The sequence below is a fragment of the Leptonotus elevatus genome, chromosome 1, assembly GCF_054856555.1.
Source record: "Leptonotus elevatus isolate MCC_2025b chromosome 1, RoL_Lele_1.0, whole genome shotgun sequence".
In the NCBI taxonomy this organism is placed as follows: Eukaryota; Metazoa; Chordata; class Actinopteri; order Syngnathiformes; family Syngnathidae; genus Leptonotus; species Leptonotus elevatus.
Genome location: NC_141239.1, coordinates 30,652,468 through 30,668,747, shown reverse-complemented (window position 1 = coordinate 30,668,747; position 16,280 = coordinate 30,652,468). Strand labels below are relative to the sequence as shown.

The 16,280-nt window shown below is 39.2% G+C and overlaps 2 protein-coding genes across 4 annotated transcripts in view; one reads left to right on the top strand and one right to left on the bottom strand.

Moving 5' to 3' along the window:
• The window catches only part of LOC147181629 (myosin-14-like), a 27,635-nt gene extending 22,612 nt beyond the window's left edge, over positions 1–5,023 (top strand). For both annotated transcript variants that reach the window (XM_086090893.1, XM_086090904.1), the window contains 5 exons: positions 8–131; positions 1,023–1,231; positions 1,308–1,416; positions 1,497–1,669; positions 3,986–5,023. In XM_086090893.1, coding sequence (XP_085947019.1) covers positions 8–131; positions 1,023–1,231; positions 1,308–1,416; positions 1,497–1,669; positions 3,986–4,271 — 901 coding nt within the window. In that variant the 3' untranslated portion in view covers positions 4,272–5,023. The remainder of the gene's footprint in view (positions 1–7; positions 132–1,022; positions 1,232–1,307; positions 1,417–1,496; positions 1,670–3,985) is intronic.
• On the bottom strand, positions 4,705–16,280 carry LOC147181628 (nuclear distribution protein nudE homolog 1-like). Of its 2 annotated transcripts, none has more exons than XM_086090914.1 (9): positions 16,170–16,280; positions 14,420–14,578; positions 13,843–13,996; positions 9,537–9,685; positions 9,292–9,428; positions 8,001–8,216; positions 7,604–7,692; positions 7,199–7,317; positions 4,705–7,121 (listed from the first exon to the last, which is right to left on the bottom strand). In XM_086090914.1, the coding sequence occupies exons 2-9, from the start codon at positions 14,503–14,505 to the stop codon at positions 7,073–7,075; spliced, it is 999 nt and encodes a 332-aa protein (XP_085947040.1). In that variant the 5' UTR covers positions 14,506–14,578; positions 16,170–16,280; the 3' UTR covers positions 4,705–7,072. The 2 variants fall into 2 exon arrangements, with proteins under 2 accessions (XP_085947040.1, XP_085947048.1); XM_086090922.1 differs by having other exon boundaries at positions 15,926–16,272.

Here is a 16,280-nt window from a genome sequence, read left to right as displayed (position 1 = left end):
ATTCCAGGACCATGCTGTCTGATGAGAAACGCCGCCTGGACGCCAAGATCAGCCATTTGGAGGAAGAACTGGAGGAGGAGCAGACCAACACGATGAACCTCAACGAGCGTCTGAGGAAGAGCCAGCAGCAGGTAACGTCGACCTTCATGGGATCAAGAGATAAGCTTTGCGTGAAACAAGGACACTGATTTGGATGTTTGTTGTGTTGTGTTTTGATTTGGTAGGTTTCCACTTCCTGTTTTTGTTGTTTGCTTAAAAAGAGCTGGTATTGGCCAAGACTTGACTAGTCAAGCGTAAAAATTGTTTACAGGGCAAGTCAACAATAATATGTTCTATGCAGCCCCGTTAGTCTAAATATGGTATTCTGGTTAATATTGCGTTTTTATCCATCTCAGGGGGCAACCATTTTGCCAGTGGCAATACTGGATTTTGACAGATTTTGCAAGGCCCACAGAATATTGCGTCCTATTGCTATAAAAACAAACAAACAAAAACCACCTACCAAAAGAAAGATTAGAGTCTCTTCTTTCTTCAGGAAAAAAAGTATATTTGTATCTGTTTCCGTTTTCTAGCAATTATCATTAGCATATAGCTAAGTTCCATGATTATTCACAAATCTGTTTAGAACTGTGGGTAAATCACCTTGTTTGGAACATGGCCCTGGTTGATCTCTTATACTCTGCTGCCACCTGCTGGCCGTTTTTTGTAATAACTACTACTACTACTACTAGCTTTAAGCGACCTCTTTTTGTCAGAAGCTGTATCAAAGCCTTATGTATGCTCTAGCATAAAAAAACACATAAAATCATTTTTAACTCATTCACTGCCATTGACGGCTATAGACGTCAAAAATTAATTTGAACTATTTATATTAGTTTAACATTTATTTGCACTTTTGTTAACAAGAGTATGAAAACCTAGGGGGAAAAAAATATTATAAACGTATTTATAAAGATTTTTTTTTTCTAGGAAAAAAAGCGACTTTCCAAGTTTCCTAGTTACCTAGTACCTTGTGCGCGCAGGTGGAGCAGCTCAGCACCGAGCTGATGTCAGAGCGAGCGTCGTCGCAGGCCAAGGAGGCGGCCAGGCAGCAGCTGGACAAGCAGAACCGAGAGCTGAAGGCCAAAGTTCAGGAGATGGAAGGCCAGGGCCGATCCAAACTCAAATCGTCCGTCGGCGCCCTGGAGAATAAACTGAGGGAGATGGAGGAGCAGATAGAGGCGGAGAGCAGGTCAAAAGAGCATGAGATGATGGCACGCGCTGGGAAATTGATGGCACGGTTATGACGATGAAGATTATGATTGTAGGGAGCGTCAGGCCACCGCCAAGAACTTGCGTCAGAAGGAGAAGAAGCTGAAGGACTTGAGCACACAGATGGAAGATGAGAGGAAGCAAGCGCAGCAGTTTAAAGATCAGGTGACACGGCACGGGCCCCGAACGCAACACGGGTGTGGCGGTCACTGACACGATGATGTCGTCGTTTGTGACGCGCGCAGGCCGAGAAGAGCAACGTGCGCGTGAAGCAGCTGAAACATCAGCTGGAGGAGGCGGAGGAGGAAGCGCAACGCATGGCCGCAGCCCGCAGGAAGCTGCAGAGGGAGCTGGACGAGGCGGCGGAGGCCAACGACGTCCTCGGCAGGGAGGTGGCGGCGCTCAAGAGTAAACTCAGGTGACGCACGGCAACAGCACGCGTAGAAAAGAAAAGAAAATTAAAGGCACGTAGGATAAGAAAAGACAACTTTTACCATCAACATCTTGCAGGAAGTCTTTGCCAATGCTGTTATTCTTACTTTTTTTCTATACATAAAATAAGTAAGTGTATATACCGTTAAGTCGTGTAAGTTGTATATTTCTGGGAAAAAAATTGTTATCTTGTCAAGATTAATAAAGTTTTGTGGACAAAAATCTGAAAATTAAATTAAAAAAATTATTGACAAAAGAACATATTTTTATTTAAGAATAAATTTTTATTTACTATTAATGTTATATATTTTCAAAAAAGTCATACTTCTACAAAATTAAATAATTTGTTTAAGTTATTTTCTATAAACCAATTGTAATGCAATATTTTTAAGTCATTTTTTTTCACAAGTTGGGAAAAGTTGTACATTGTTTAGAAAAAAAAGGTTCATTTACAGAAAGTTGTAAATTGTGTGCAAAAAAAGTCGGATGTTGGATGGAAAAGTTGTATATTTTCATTTTTTAAAGGGATACTTGACTCATTGAGCCATTTTCAGCAGTAAAAAGTTAATATTTTGTCCATAATTAATGTGATTACTTCATTACTTTTCATGAACAATTAATACCTTTAAAAACTAATTTTCTGCCACTTGCCGTCCACTGAAGATGACATCACCTGTGCTACTTCCTCAGCACAGGTGATGTCATCTTCAGTCAACAGCAAGTGGAAATTTTTATTTTTAAAGGTATTAATTGTACATGAAATCAAATGAAATTAATTCTGGACAATATATTAACTTTTTAATATCCCTTTGAAGTCATGTAAGTGACTTTTCCATAACAATTTTCTAGAACAACCCATCTCCACCCAGGAAGAGGTTCTGAAAAGCAGTTCTATTTTAACAGCACGGCCCCGAAAAAGTGTGATGGAAAAGCAAGCACCCCCCCCCACCCCCACCCAAAAAAAAGACAAGAAAAGAAAAGCAAGCACACATGGCGAAGTCCTATTAAAAGTATATTCAAAGTTTAATATATATATATTTTTTTAATATTCTGGGGGAAAAAGTTGCATTTCATATTACATGTATATTCTCTGTAAAATTATATATTTTTTAAAGTGAACTGAAAATATTTTTCCAAGACATAAAACAGTCATATTTTTATAATGTTGCATATTTTCTAGAATTCTAGCATTTCTAAATAGAAATCTGGAAAAGATGTAGTGTTCCCTTGTATTCCGCTGGGGTTAGGTTCCAAAAAATGCCCGCAATAGATGAAATCCGCAAAGTAGATAGCTTTATGTTTTACATTTATTATAAATGTTTTAAAGCTCTTTTAAAAAAAAAAAAAAAATCTCACCACACAGTTTATACACTTTTCTCATCGAGACGTTTACATTTTCTCACATTTCTCTCTTGTTTAAACGTTCTCAATGTTCAAACCTTCCTAAATTTTATAAAATAGGTGCATTACTGGAAAAAAAAAAATGCATGAAAAATTGCCACCCCAAAAAATCTGCAAAACAGCGAGGTTGGGAAAAGTGAACCGAGTTACAGCGAGGGAACGCTGTATTACAAAAATGTAATATTTTCTAGATGTTGGAATTTTTAAAGGACTGGGGGCTCGATAGCTAACACAAAGAGGAGAGGGCTGAGGGGACAGCCCTGATGAGTTCCGCGTTGTAGATGGAAAGCTTTTGAATAATGATTATTAGAAAGCGCCATAGCAGTTAGACAGGCGTAGAGTAATTTCACCCAGGACAGAAAATGATGTCACAAGGCCTCAAACAGGTAATCCCATTCCACTCTATCGAATGCCTTCTCCGCATCCATAGAGGGAAGGCATTCAGAATCAGCCTGGCTGGGTGTGTATAATATATGAAAGGGACGGCGGACACCAACAAAGGAGCGTCTGTTCTTAACAAAACCAGTCTGCTCAAAGGCAATACTACTAGGCAGAACTCTTTCCAGTCGATTAGCCAGAAATGTTGCCAATATTTTGAAGTCAGAATTTAGAAGCGAGATTGGCCTATAGGACCCACACTCTTGAGGTTTTTTGGTGTGTGCAAAAAGTGTTATACATGCTTGATTCAGACTACTGGGAAGATCACCTCTGGCAAGAGAGTCTGTAAATAAAGTAGCTAGAACAGGAGTTAATTTTTCTGCAAATACACATAGAACTCACTCGGCAGACCATCAGGGCCGGGTGCTGCTGTAATGGTACTCCAAACCTCCTGCTTGTTACTCTCCATCTCAACCTTCCTCCTCCTCCTCCTCCTCCTCCTCCTCCTGTTTGTCTGAGACAGGCGTGGCGGCGAGGCCAGTTTCAGCAGCCCAAGCCCTCGTAGTAGTGGCGGCAGCAGCCTCGGCAGCGGCGGCCTTGGCGGAGGTACCATGAGGAGCTTGGGGGCGCTGACAGGAGGAAGTGTCGGCCGCAGCAGGAGCACCATCGTGGAGAACTCGGTGGACATCCCCGAGGAAGACGAGGAGGAGGAGGAGGAGGAGAAAGCTCTCTTGCTGTCTCCCGCCGCACGAAGCTCCCCACCTGCGGCCTCCGAAGAGGAGCTCCTCGAATGCCCCCAAGACGAGTAATTGCCACAAGTTAGAGCGCCACCTGTTGCTTTGGCATGCAAATAATCTGTGAAACGCTCAAAACATGAATAGCAGCAAATAGTGCAACAAAATAAGTTATAATTACAGTATATAGATTTATATGTATTTGTTCACCACAAGAATGTTATACTTGGCTACAAAATTTTAATATTTGGTCACAAAATTGCCATATTTCACCACAAAGTGTTATAGTTCGGCAACAAAATATTCTATCTTGTTTCCCAAAATGCTATTGTTGTCCAATGTTTATATTTGCCATATTTGGCCACAAAAGTGCAATATTGGTACAGGGAAATGTTTGATGACCAAAAAAAAAAAAGTACATTTTGGCACAATTTTTTTTCTCAAATAGCATTATACTGTACATTGTTACAAAAATAATATATTTCTCAACACAAAAAAAGTAGTTAGGCCACAAAGCTTACTTGACTTCAAAAGTTAAGTGTGTGCCAAATGTGGAAAAAAAAAATTATCAAAAATGTTACCCCTAGCATACAGTATATTTGGTAAAAACTAACAAAAAGTTATATTTTGACACTTAAATTTTATCATTTGCACCGAAAACACTTAAGTTTGCCATGTAAACACGAGCTTTGCTCACGTGTGCTTTTCAACAAACACATTTGAAATTTTTCTTGACACGTGGCTTTTGAGAATTGTGCACTTGCTAAACACGTGTTGGAACGTTTGGAATCAAACATTGATAGCCATTAAAGTACATTTGAACCCTCCTCTATTTGTATCTTTCTCTTTTGTTGAGTTTTAGTTTGTAAAAGGGCTTAAAACGTACAAATGAGAATGCATAGTAGAAAATCTAAATAATTCTTTATTGAAAATATAAAGAGCTAGTGCTGAGCTGGTCAAGCAAAGTGACAAATCTTAAGAGAGCTTCAACATTTCCTACAACATTTCAGCCATGTTTGTGTAACAAACGAGTTATGAATACTATGACGGAAGACAGTTCTAAGTGCAGTACCACAAACGGCCACATGGTGTTGGAGGCAACAGAACTAGAAAAAAAGTGCTTTTTTGGACTCGTATTACAGTTTAACATGTTGAAGGTGTATTCGGACCACATGGGATAAGAAAACAACAATGTTGTTACTTTCCAAGGTGAAGTAATTTATCACTCTTGTAATGCAACACTATTTGCCTTAAAGAAATCGGACAATTCTTGGAAAAAATTGTAATATTGCACTTTTTTTTCCTCAAAGAAAAATATGTAATATTTCTTTCAATATGCCTTTTTATCTGGGTACTAAAATCTGGAGAAAAAATAGGTATCTTTTCTCGAAAAATATGTAATCTACGGTATTCTTAAAAAAAAAATCTGACTTAATTCTATAGATTTTTACTACGCCATTTTTCTGCAAAACCCCCCCAAAATATTTTTCTACAAAAAAAATTATAGAAGAATAGACTTATCCTAAAAAACTTTTTTTAAGTCTATGGGGGCGGGAGGGAATCAAGATATTGGAAAAACTATGCCTTGATTCTTATATTTTGTGTATTTATTAAAAAGAAATGCAATTTTTCCTTGAAAATGGGACTTCATTCTTATATTGTGAGCCTTTTTCCAGTATATTGCCATTTTCGTGTTATTTTTTAAATATATATTTTTTCTATAAAAATATGTAATTTTCAAGACAAAAAAAAAAAAAGACTACCGATACTCTTGGGGAAAAAAAGTAATACAGTGGAACCTTGGAGTTTGAACGTCTCAGAACTCGTACAATTCGAACTTCAACCAAAAAATCGGGAGTAAAAAATGCCTCGGAGTTTGAACTCATTTTCGGAGTTCGAACATCCAAGCAAAGCAAGCTAAGCCGAACGTACCTTGAAAACGGGTAGCCGAGTGAAGCCGAGCAATGCCGAATGCTCAAGTTACGATAGTTGAGACGATGCACTGCTCATTTACAGTCAGATCGTCAATACTCCCGGAGGTGCTCCATACTCGCCAGTGCATTTTGATTTTTCCACGACAATTTTCTTCGCCATGAGCCCAAAGAAAGACAACAGTGCCAGTGGCAGCAAAGAAAAACATACAGTGCTACGAACCACAATGGAATTAGGAAGGAGATTATCGCGCCGTTTTAACTACTGTTACTACTTCTGTAAATACTGGCAGGAGGACCCCCCTTAGCTGTTCAACAACGTGCCTGACGTTAAACAACGCACGCAAGGAACGCTTAGCAGTCTAACAGCACTGAACTAAAGCTAACATTAACATAGCATTTATCATCCACAACAGGTAAGGTATTTTTATTGTTTAAATACTGTACTGTACTGTAAATGTAAAAAACATAAATAGAAATTAAAATAGGAATTTTCTGGTTTTGGAGCTTGGGAATGGATTAATTGCATTTACACTATTTCCTATGTGAAAAAAAGTTTCGGAGGTTGAACAATTCGGAATTATGTTCAAACTCCGAGGTACCACTGTATTGAGGTATTTCCAAATAATGAAGCAATTGTTTCTTGAAATTTGGTCAAATAAAGAGGCGTAAATTATCTTGTTTACTTGAAGAACAAATTAATGCACAAAAAATAAAAACAATTATCTTGCCATTTATTCCACCCCACCCCACCAGTCTATGTCCAATAATCATTTTTGTACAAAATTTTAAACGTGACAAAAACAAAATGTCACTTTTCCTCTGGTCTGCAACAGTAGCGCAAACAGTGTCGCACAAAAAAAAGAAAAAGAAAAAAAGTTCAAGTGCGAGTGCCGACGGCCAATTAAAAAACACGTGGCCACACCAGGAAATTTCACTCGCATTTCACAGTAGCAATTTGGCTCCCGCTCCAAAGTCCAACCTCTTGACCAGCCTGCACAAAACGGTGAACAAAAGTTACAAACAGGTGACAAGCATCATCATGGCAACGAGAGCGACCATCTTACGTACCCTTTGTGGTAGAGTCCGTTGGCAGGCGGCACGTCGGGGATATTCCCGGTTGGGAGTCTGCGGCCGGCCGGCTGCTCGTGGACGTACTCGCGACACGACGCCAGCTTGGACTCCAGATTCTACCGGCACACGACAACAAATTTGACGGCATGCTGCAAAGGACTGTGGCCACGTTGAAATGTTGTGACTTTTACGTCCTCGTACTAAAAAGGCTCCGAACAACAACTGAGGTCATGTGGTCGCCCTCTTATAATTAGATCCAGGTTAAACTTGTACGGTGCTAAAAGTGGTCCTCTAAGTTCTTACGATGAAGGACGCTTCCGTTGCAGTTTGTTTTGGAGCTGAGATTCGAACCCAGACCCTTGACTGCCAATCAGCCAGCCAGCAAAATGCAAAAGTTCTCACCCCAACTTTCCTGAGCAGTTCACCGACAATGTTGAGCGCCGAAATCCTGGCGGATGTCGTGAGAGGACTCCCTGATGTGCTAACCTCGCCTGATGACAAAACATAACACGAATATCATTATACATGATATATTATAATAATAAAAAAACATTCATATTTGAACTAAGACGTGAATCTCTTTTCAATCAAACCTTAAATCATTTTAATTTTAATTTTGAATTTATAATTACAGTATTTATAAGTCGCTCTAGTAAAAAAAAAAACGCATCAAAATGCTCGTTCTCTTTTCGTTGAAATGTGTGGTTGAGTTATTCAGAGCGCCCCTCATAGGAGTGCGGTAGTTAAGATTTGAATGAGGTTTAAATGGTTTTGAGTCGTGCGATGCGTTTGGACTGACCCGTATTGACGGACGGCATTTGGGCTTTGGTGGCGGGCACTCGAATAGGCGTGGTGGCAGACATTTTGTCTGGATGTGTGAGGGCCGGCGTGGGGACGGTGGCTGTGGTGGGCGTAGGGGCCGAAGATGATGATGATGATGACGACGAAGGCTCTGAGGGGATGCTGGTTGTGTGTGTTTGCTGCTTCTGCTGTACAGCCAGCTCCTGTCGCAGGTCTGCAACACGTTCATCAACACAAAATAAAGAATTTGTTGAAAATTACGCTTTGTCCTTCAACAATTCTCATTTCATTCTACAAGAAAAAACATTTTGTTTAACGCATTCACTCCCAGCCATTTTCACTGAAGCAACCCCCTCTGCTCCCGGCTGTTTTACTGGATTTTGACTGATTTTGCAAGGCCCACAGAATATTGTGTTCTATTGCTATAAAAACATGGAACTTACCAAAAGAAAGATTATAGTCTCTTCTTTCATCAGGAAAAAAAAGTATATTTCTAAGTTTCCATTTTGCAGCAATTAGCATTAGAATATAGCTAAGTTTCATCATTATTCACAAACCTATTGAAAACAATGGGAAAAAAAGAGCTAGTTTTCAACATGGCCCTGATTGATCTATTTGACTCTGCTGCGGCCTGCTGGCCGTTTTTTGTAATATAGTCCTCTTCAGGTCAGGGGCTGCATCAAAGCCTTCTGTATGCTCTAGCATAAAAATAAAAAAACATAAATGAAAAAACTATAAATACGTTTTTGGGACCATGGCAATATTTAAATTAGAAAATTTAATATCGCACCTTTTCTCCACTTAAAAAACAAAAACACTTTTCATGCGATAAGCTTTTTTTTCAACTAGCAAAACCGTGCTATTTTTCTAGAGACAATTAATTTTTTTCCCTACAAAATATAATTTTTTTTTTTTTTGGGGGGGGGGGACTACTCTTGAGAAACGATCTTATTCTTGTTATATTAAGCTTGCAAAGAAATCAGCTTTCTAATATGCCTTTTCTTAGTTGGGGGGCGGGGGGAAGCATTTTCTTCGACAAAATATGTAAAAATAAATAAATGACTTCCATTTGTTCTAATAAGCAATTTACAAAAATCTTGAAAAAGAATAATTTAAAATGATTTTATTTAATAACTAACTTTTTTTTTAAATGCAATAGACATTTAATTCATGCTTACTGTATATGTATGTGCATGCTTCATGTATAATTAGGCTTTAAATATTGTTAAATTTTTTAATTGGGGTTTAAATGCCACCGTCAATGAATGAATGAATGAATGAGGCGTGACCTCTGGCCTCGTCCTTGAGCCTCTGCACAGACTCCAGAAGGTTCTCCTTGTCGTCCAGCTCGCTCTCCAGGAAGGCGTTCCTCTCGATGGCCTGATTCATACGCAGCTCAAAGTCTTCCAGCGACATGATGGTCGCCCTGAAACGCAAAGACAAAAACTAAGACGCCATCCTCTGGCAGTGCTAAAGATTTTAGCCGTGAACTAATACTATTCCTTTCGCAAAGGTCATATTCCCCCCCGCTCACCTCTTGGCTCTCTCCAGGTCGTCGTTGGCCTGTTCCAGTTCCCTGACGTACTTGTGCAGGTGGTCTCGGATGGACGTCGTCTCGGCCAGCTCGCCCTCCAGCGTCGTCATCTGGCGACACGCCTCAGAGTGCTGCGTGCCGTACTTCTCCTGGAGGGGACGGACGGAGGAAGGGAACGGCATGAAATGACATTATTCTTTGTCAGACCCACAAATCAAGTTCACACTCAAGCCACTGTTCCACCTCTATTTGCCACTTGTCCCTGAGATTCTTTCACACAAACCAGCAACAAGGAGAAAACAGCAACTTAAAATGGTAAGTGTGAAAGGGGTAAAAATCCATATGAAGGTTGTCAACGTGCCAGAAAGACAAGCGAAGTGATACAAAGTTGGTTACTAAAGCAAACGTTCCAGCTCTGAAGCCAAGAAGTTTGCAGGTCATGTTCGTCTTTGCCATCCTGTGTTGGTCGGTACCTTTCACACTCTCCAGCGATAAGCACAGTGTGGAGGGGTTTCGAATCAGTATGAACGCTACTTTCACAAATACAGCAAGGAAATTCCTCAGCTATTTTTGCCCGTACCATTCCATGTCAGTACCGTTTACACGGTCCAATTTCACAGGAAAATCAAGACTGCTTAGATAGACAGTGTGAAGGGGGAGTGGGGGGGCTATGTGAACATTGCTTGTGTGCAAACATACAAAAACGAGGCGCCACATGACAGTCATCTTTGTCCCTGCTATTCTGTCAGTACTTTTTACACAACCCAAAGACACAGAAGAGAGAGGGCGAGACAGAGGCTGAGATAGTCAGTAAAAAGACAGCCGCCTTGATTGGAAGTGTGAAAGGGGAAAAAATAATCCTGTATGAATTTAACCTAAACTAACACACTGTAACTAAAACCCATGTGAACCCTCTACCTTCATAATGGAACTAAAGCCACCATTCCACCTCTAAAGCTGGGAAATTTGAGGGTTATGTTCGTCCCTGCCATTCCATATCAATACCTTTCACACAGACTAGCATCTTGAGGAGGAAAAGCCAGCTTTGATGGGCAGTAAAAGGGAATCAACATGAAAATGCTACTTTCACAACTAAAGCCACCCGTCCCAATTCTGAAGCTGGGAAATTCATCATCTTTGTGCCTGCCATTCCATGTTGGTACCTTTCACACAGTAGAATGATGTGGTAGATGGAGCCAGATTTCACGAATAGTGTGAAATTAATGTCCTCGGGCTGTTTTAATCATGCTGATGCAACCACAATGGACGCCAATATTCAAACGCCGCCGTTATTCATGATATGACTGAAGAGGACGAGTCATATGGAAGAACAGACATGGCCGATGGCATCAACAACTGCTTCCTGCTGATTCTCCTTCCCTCAAATCACCCCCTCTGTGTGCGATTGTGCGACTGTGTGTGCGCGCATGTGTGTATCCAGCAATAAAACCCAACATGCATCAGCTGATCAAAAGGAATAATTTTGGATTTACCGTGTACAAAAATGGACATTTAAGTAGAATTTTCCCTTAGGAGGTCCTTTTATTATCCACCCTCAGTTGACATTAACCACAAAATCAGTCTTATAAAACTATTTCAGCCCGCAGCATATACTAAATATTAATTACATTTCAAGATAAGGACACACACGTCAAAGTTATGCAACAATCGTTACACACAATCTTATCAGTTAATTATCGAGCCACCATTGCAGAAAACGAAAGCAGTGGGAAAAGGGCTGAAGTTTTGCTGAATGCTTTGAATGGGACAAACAATCGCCATTTGTTGGCCAAACGATAAAATGGTTTTTGTTTTGTTTTTCAACATGGGGAAAGAATGAAAATCAAGTGGTATGGTTGTGCAACTTTTGGCTGATTTTAGTTTGTTCATCCATAAGCTGAGATGGGTAGAGTAGCCATAAATGGCGCTCAAGTAATAGTTTTGTTACAAATTGAATAATGTGACCCAACAAGTTGTCCTCCAAATAATTACTTAAAAGTATTCAGTGGAAAAACTACTCTAGTACTAAGCAACTGGTGAGTAAATTCTAAATTATTTTAATCAAAAAGATAGGGCTGGCTTAAAAATAAATAAATCAAATATCAATATCGAATTGGTTTTCCTTTTCAAGCCCAACATCGTTTCATAAAACCATGAATGGATTATTTTATATATCTCTTTTTTCCCATAAATTCTTAAGAAAATAGAATTTTACAGGCCACATTTTTTTGTATCTTCCAGTTTCCTTGAAATTTACTGTTCACATGAATTTAAAAGTATTTTGTTACATTTATGAAAGACCTGATTTATTGCACTTTAAGACATTTCAGATTATTTTAAATTTATATTTGCAATTATTGAATTAGATTATGAAAATATTTGCATCTCATCCGTGCTGATGTCATTGTTTGTGTAACACTTACGTGATTACAACGTTACTTTCAATAATAAACTAAATAATTTGACCAGTTACTGCCATTACAAAATTTAATATTTGTGGAGTTTTTATCATGTCCTTGACATTTAAGAAGAATTTATGTGCCATAATTAATCCATATCGGATTGAATTGAAGTGAATCGAACTGGGGGAAAAATACAAATCGAATCGAACTGAATGAACTGAACTCTTGTGAATCGAAATCAAATCTATTGAGGAAATGAGACTCGATAGCCAACCGGGCCATCCCTACAAAAAAACATAACCGTCAACTAAACAAAGACGTAAAATACAAATGTGCAAATTCAATTTCCCCAACAATATCACTTTAATTGAAATGATAATAAACAGAATTTTTATGAAACATAAATAAAGGAAAATTCTGCCACAAGAAGTTGTCTTGAATGAGCTTTTTTGTTTCCACAATAAGCTCGATGCGCATCGCCGTTCCTTCCTCTGTTGCTTTTGACTGTTTTATCCAAATGAGTAATTCCTTTGAAAAGTTAGCTTCTAGGTAGTGGAAAACGTATGTGGTCATGTATCTGCCTGGCTGCGAGAAGTATCTTGTGCAATCAATAATTCATTCATAAAAATACAAACTTATTCAAATGATTACTGGGAATTAAAGGAGCATTCAAGGATGTTTTGTCGCGGATCATCTTAATGATTGGTTCTCGATCCTGTCGATCAATCTGCCGTAACGACATTGTGTGTGCTCGTTCTTAGCTGTGCATGCGCACTTTGAGTGTTTGTAGCATGTAGCCGCTGAGCTTCAGATTCAGCCATTCATCGTTGGAGCTCCACCGATTTCACCGCATATTTTGAAAATGGCTGAGAAAGGACATCCGTCTCTGACGTGAGGCCGGCTGCAGAGGCTGATGAAGATGAAGATGAAGAGGAGCTGGCAAGTTTTTTCACATCAGAAATTCTAGGTAAATTCTTTGCAAAATTTACTTAGAATTTCTGAGTGCATCAACCTTTACTAGGCTTTTTCAAGTAAATGTCACTCCCCATTTTTACAGTGTCGGCGTTTCCCCCGGACGAGCAGGAGAGCTGGTAGGATGGTCTTCCGCATGCGCACTTTTTAAAAAAAATTGACAAAAACGGACGTTTGCCTCTACTTTTTGAGAAAATCCTTGAATACACCTTTAAGTAAATGTAACCGAGTACATTTTGCACATTGTCACACAACTCTGTCCGTAAGCAAAAAAAAGCAGAGAAATAACAAAAAAACAGAAGACTAAGGGAATTATGAAACAAAAATGTGGCATCCAAAATTGTATTATCAATTAGCCATGGGTGTGTTTTGTGCCATTTTTTTACTATTTATGCCGCAGAGCAATTATAGAATGTTTTTTTTTTAAAATCCCCTGGCATATTCCAGATAGCCAAAACGATTTAAAAACAGAAAAAGTAAATGACCTAAAATGGATTCTTCACAACACAAATCAGTGTGTCTAATGTTTTAGCCAGTGAGCATTTAATAAATGACCCCCCTCGGTTAAATATCAGATGTACAGAAGAAGCATTCATGCCCGGTTTGTGTTCTTTGTACAAACGCGACAAGTCACAGAACATTCCGTCCGCTTGGGTCTCGTGGCATTTCCGCCTGGAGGACGCAGCTAACTTTTAATTCTTGTCATGCATAGAAAAGAACACACTCAGCAATAAGGAAAGAAAAAAACACTGCTGCCAGAGAGTATATTGTTCGAATATCCTACGCTTTTTATGTGTTGCAGCTCCATGCGTTGTTTGAAGGTTTAGAATTACCGCAACAGCTATGCTAATTTGTTGTTATTTCAAACTGTAAATTACATTGGATCTCTCCTTCCATATCACAAATTTCCCCCGTCCTGCTTGTTTGGTTACCTTGTAGTTTTCCAGGTCCATTCGCAGGCGGTTGTTGGCGGCGAGCAGCTCACGGTTCCTCGTCTCGTATACTTTGAGCTCCGCTTCCAACTCGGCCTCGTAGTCGCGACTCATCTGCTGGAACTCCTGCAGCTCCTCCTGGGCCTCCTCTTCTCTGAAAACACACAGAACAGGAGATCTCACTTGGGCTTTACTCATTAAACTGAGAATTATGTAAGGACTTGCACGTTGGTTTCCATCTAATGAATGGGAAAATGTTGCTTATTTTCCCTAAATTCGCCTTCAACCCTGTGGCAACACGCAAGCGATCTCGCATGAAATACTAACATGAGCACACGAGATTTTTTTTTTTTTTCATTTGGTGTGACCAGCAAAAACCAATAAATGTCCTTTATCTGGTCTGTAATGTTCATCTGAAAAATGCCTGAGATGTTTGTGGAGACCATGTGAGAAATTTGCTTTCATGAACCAGAACGTAAAATCAACTCATATTTGTGATTTGAGATAAGAAGATATTTCCTTGCCACAATGTCAACATCCTTGAGGGAAAAAAAGGCTTTTAGCATGAAAAACAAACCTCTGCTGGTGCTTGGCAGCCTGCTCCTTCCAGTAGTGCACTTCATCCTTCAAGGATCCAAACTGAGGCACGTTGGGATCCTCCATCTCCTTCCCCAGCCTGGCTGAACGCAACCTCACACGGACCCAACTTGCCCTGGTCCAGTCAAGCCGTCGAGACCTGAAAGGAAGTCCATTTGGAAAGCGGTCAACTTAACTCATTCACTGCCATTGACGGCTAAAAACGTCAAAAATTCATTTGAACTATTTCTAACAAGATTATGAAAAGTACATTTAGAACAGATATGAAATTTGTGATTAATCATGAGTTAACTAGTGAAGTCATGAGATTCATTACGATTCAAATTTTAATCACCTGACGCCCCAAATTTTTAATAATCTTTTCTTTTCTTTTTATTCATTCACTGCCATTGACGGCTATAAACGTCGAAAATTCATTTAAACTATTTCTATTAGTTTAAAAAAAAATCCCACTTTTGTTAACAAGAGTATGAAAACCTATATATTTTTTTCAATGTACATTTAGAACAGATATCAAATTTGTGATTAATCGTGAGTTAACTAGTAAAGTCATACGAGTAATTACAATTGAAAAATGTAATTGTCTGTCGCCCCTAATTTTTAAAACATTTTTTTTAATGAATTTATGGCAGTGAATGAGTTAAGCTTCCATTCCATCATCTAATGACAAAATCTACTTGTGTGAGTTGTGTCTTGTAAAAGATTAATACAAATGGGCCAGCAGGGCTTTCTTTGACATTTGGCATAACTTATACGACTTATGCCGCATAAGTCCTACTAGATCTTGGTGGGGTGCAATCAAGTATGCAATAAAGTCCATTCAGAAAAATGCCAATTTTAGTCTAATTTTGCCTTCTTCTTGTTTTTTTTAATGAAAACTTCAAATGCGTCGTAACTATACACAATTAATGGAAATTTCTCTTTAGAAGTTTCTCAATATTTATTTTACAATAGTTGGATGCAGTCAATCTGCAACTCAAGGCGTTAGGGAAAACATCAAATTCAGATAGCACAGGAAAGACTTTGTCTCACATTTGGAAATATAATCATTTATCCTAATTGAGTACATGCAAGACAGTAAAACAAAGTCCCTTTGGAAAATCGCTAATTTTAGTCTCTATTGAGTCTTTCCAATAAAAACGCTTGGTGTATCATACATAAAACTCGGATAGTAATTACACTTTGAAACAATCTCACATTCGGCGATATATACTTACTGAACAAAAATCTTTCAATTTTGAGGTGGAAGCTTTTTTATCACCTTGATTTGCTGCATTATCGCGATAACGGCAGACATGAACAACCAGAAGAGTGTATCAGATGTAATCAATGTTCTCGCTTGAAATGACTGTTATAAAGGAACTTTTCATACAACATTTTTAACAAGTTAGGGCACGTCAAAACTTGCCAGACAACAAGCACATGCATGCCCAAAAGATAACGGTTATTTCAGTCCCTAGTGACGAATAATACTGAAATAACTTACTTCTTGGGGGGCCAGGCAGCTCAAATTTTGCAATCCAAAGAACAAGAGAGTCAATGGAAGTTCCCTGGGGCTTTTAAATGCAAATAAGTTCGCTGTGCCGTGCGAAAGGGGGTTAACCATTTAAATCCCAGCTGACATCAACACACCGCAGCTCACCGAGGAGAAAAAGTCGTTGAAAGGCGACAAAACACGCCAAACTTCACACTCGCCGTCGTCTGACTTTCTTAAAAACGAGCACTCTTACCGGCTGGATGTTACACCGAGAAGTTTAAATCACACTTTAGCCCGAGTCGGGAGTCACAAAGTTCCTACTGCCGTGGATGAGGACGTCGAACAATAAACGCTGCCATTCATA

Coding starts and splice junctions, on each gene's coding strand:
- LOC147181628 (XM_086090914.1), bottom strand. CDS start 14,505: ATGGAGGATCCCAACGTGCCTCAGTTTGGATCCTTGAAGGATGAAGTG. Junction 9,686..13,842: donor TGGACCTGGAAAACTACAAG/GTAACCAAACAA, acceptor CGTCCCCTCCAG/GAGAAGTACGGCACGCAGCA. Junction 8,217..9,291: donor GCTCAAGGACGAGGCCAGAG/GTCACGCCTCAT, acceptor AACGTGTTGCAG/ACCTGCGACAGGAGCTGGCT.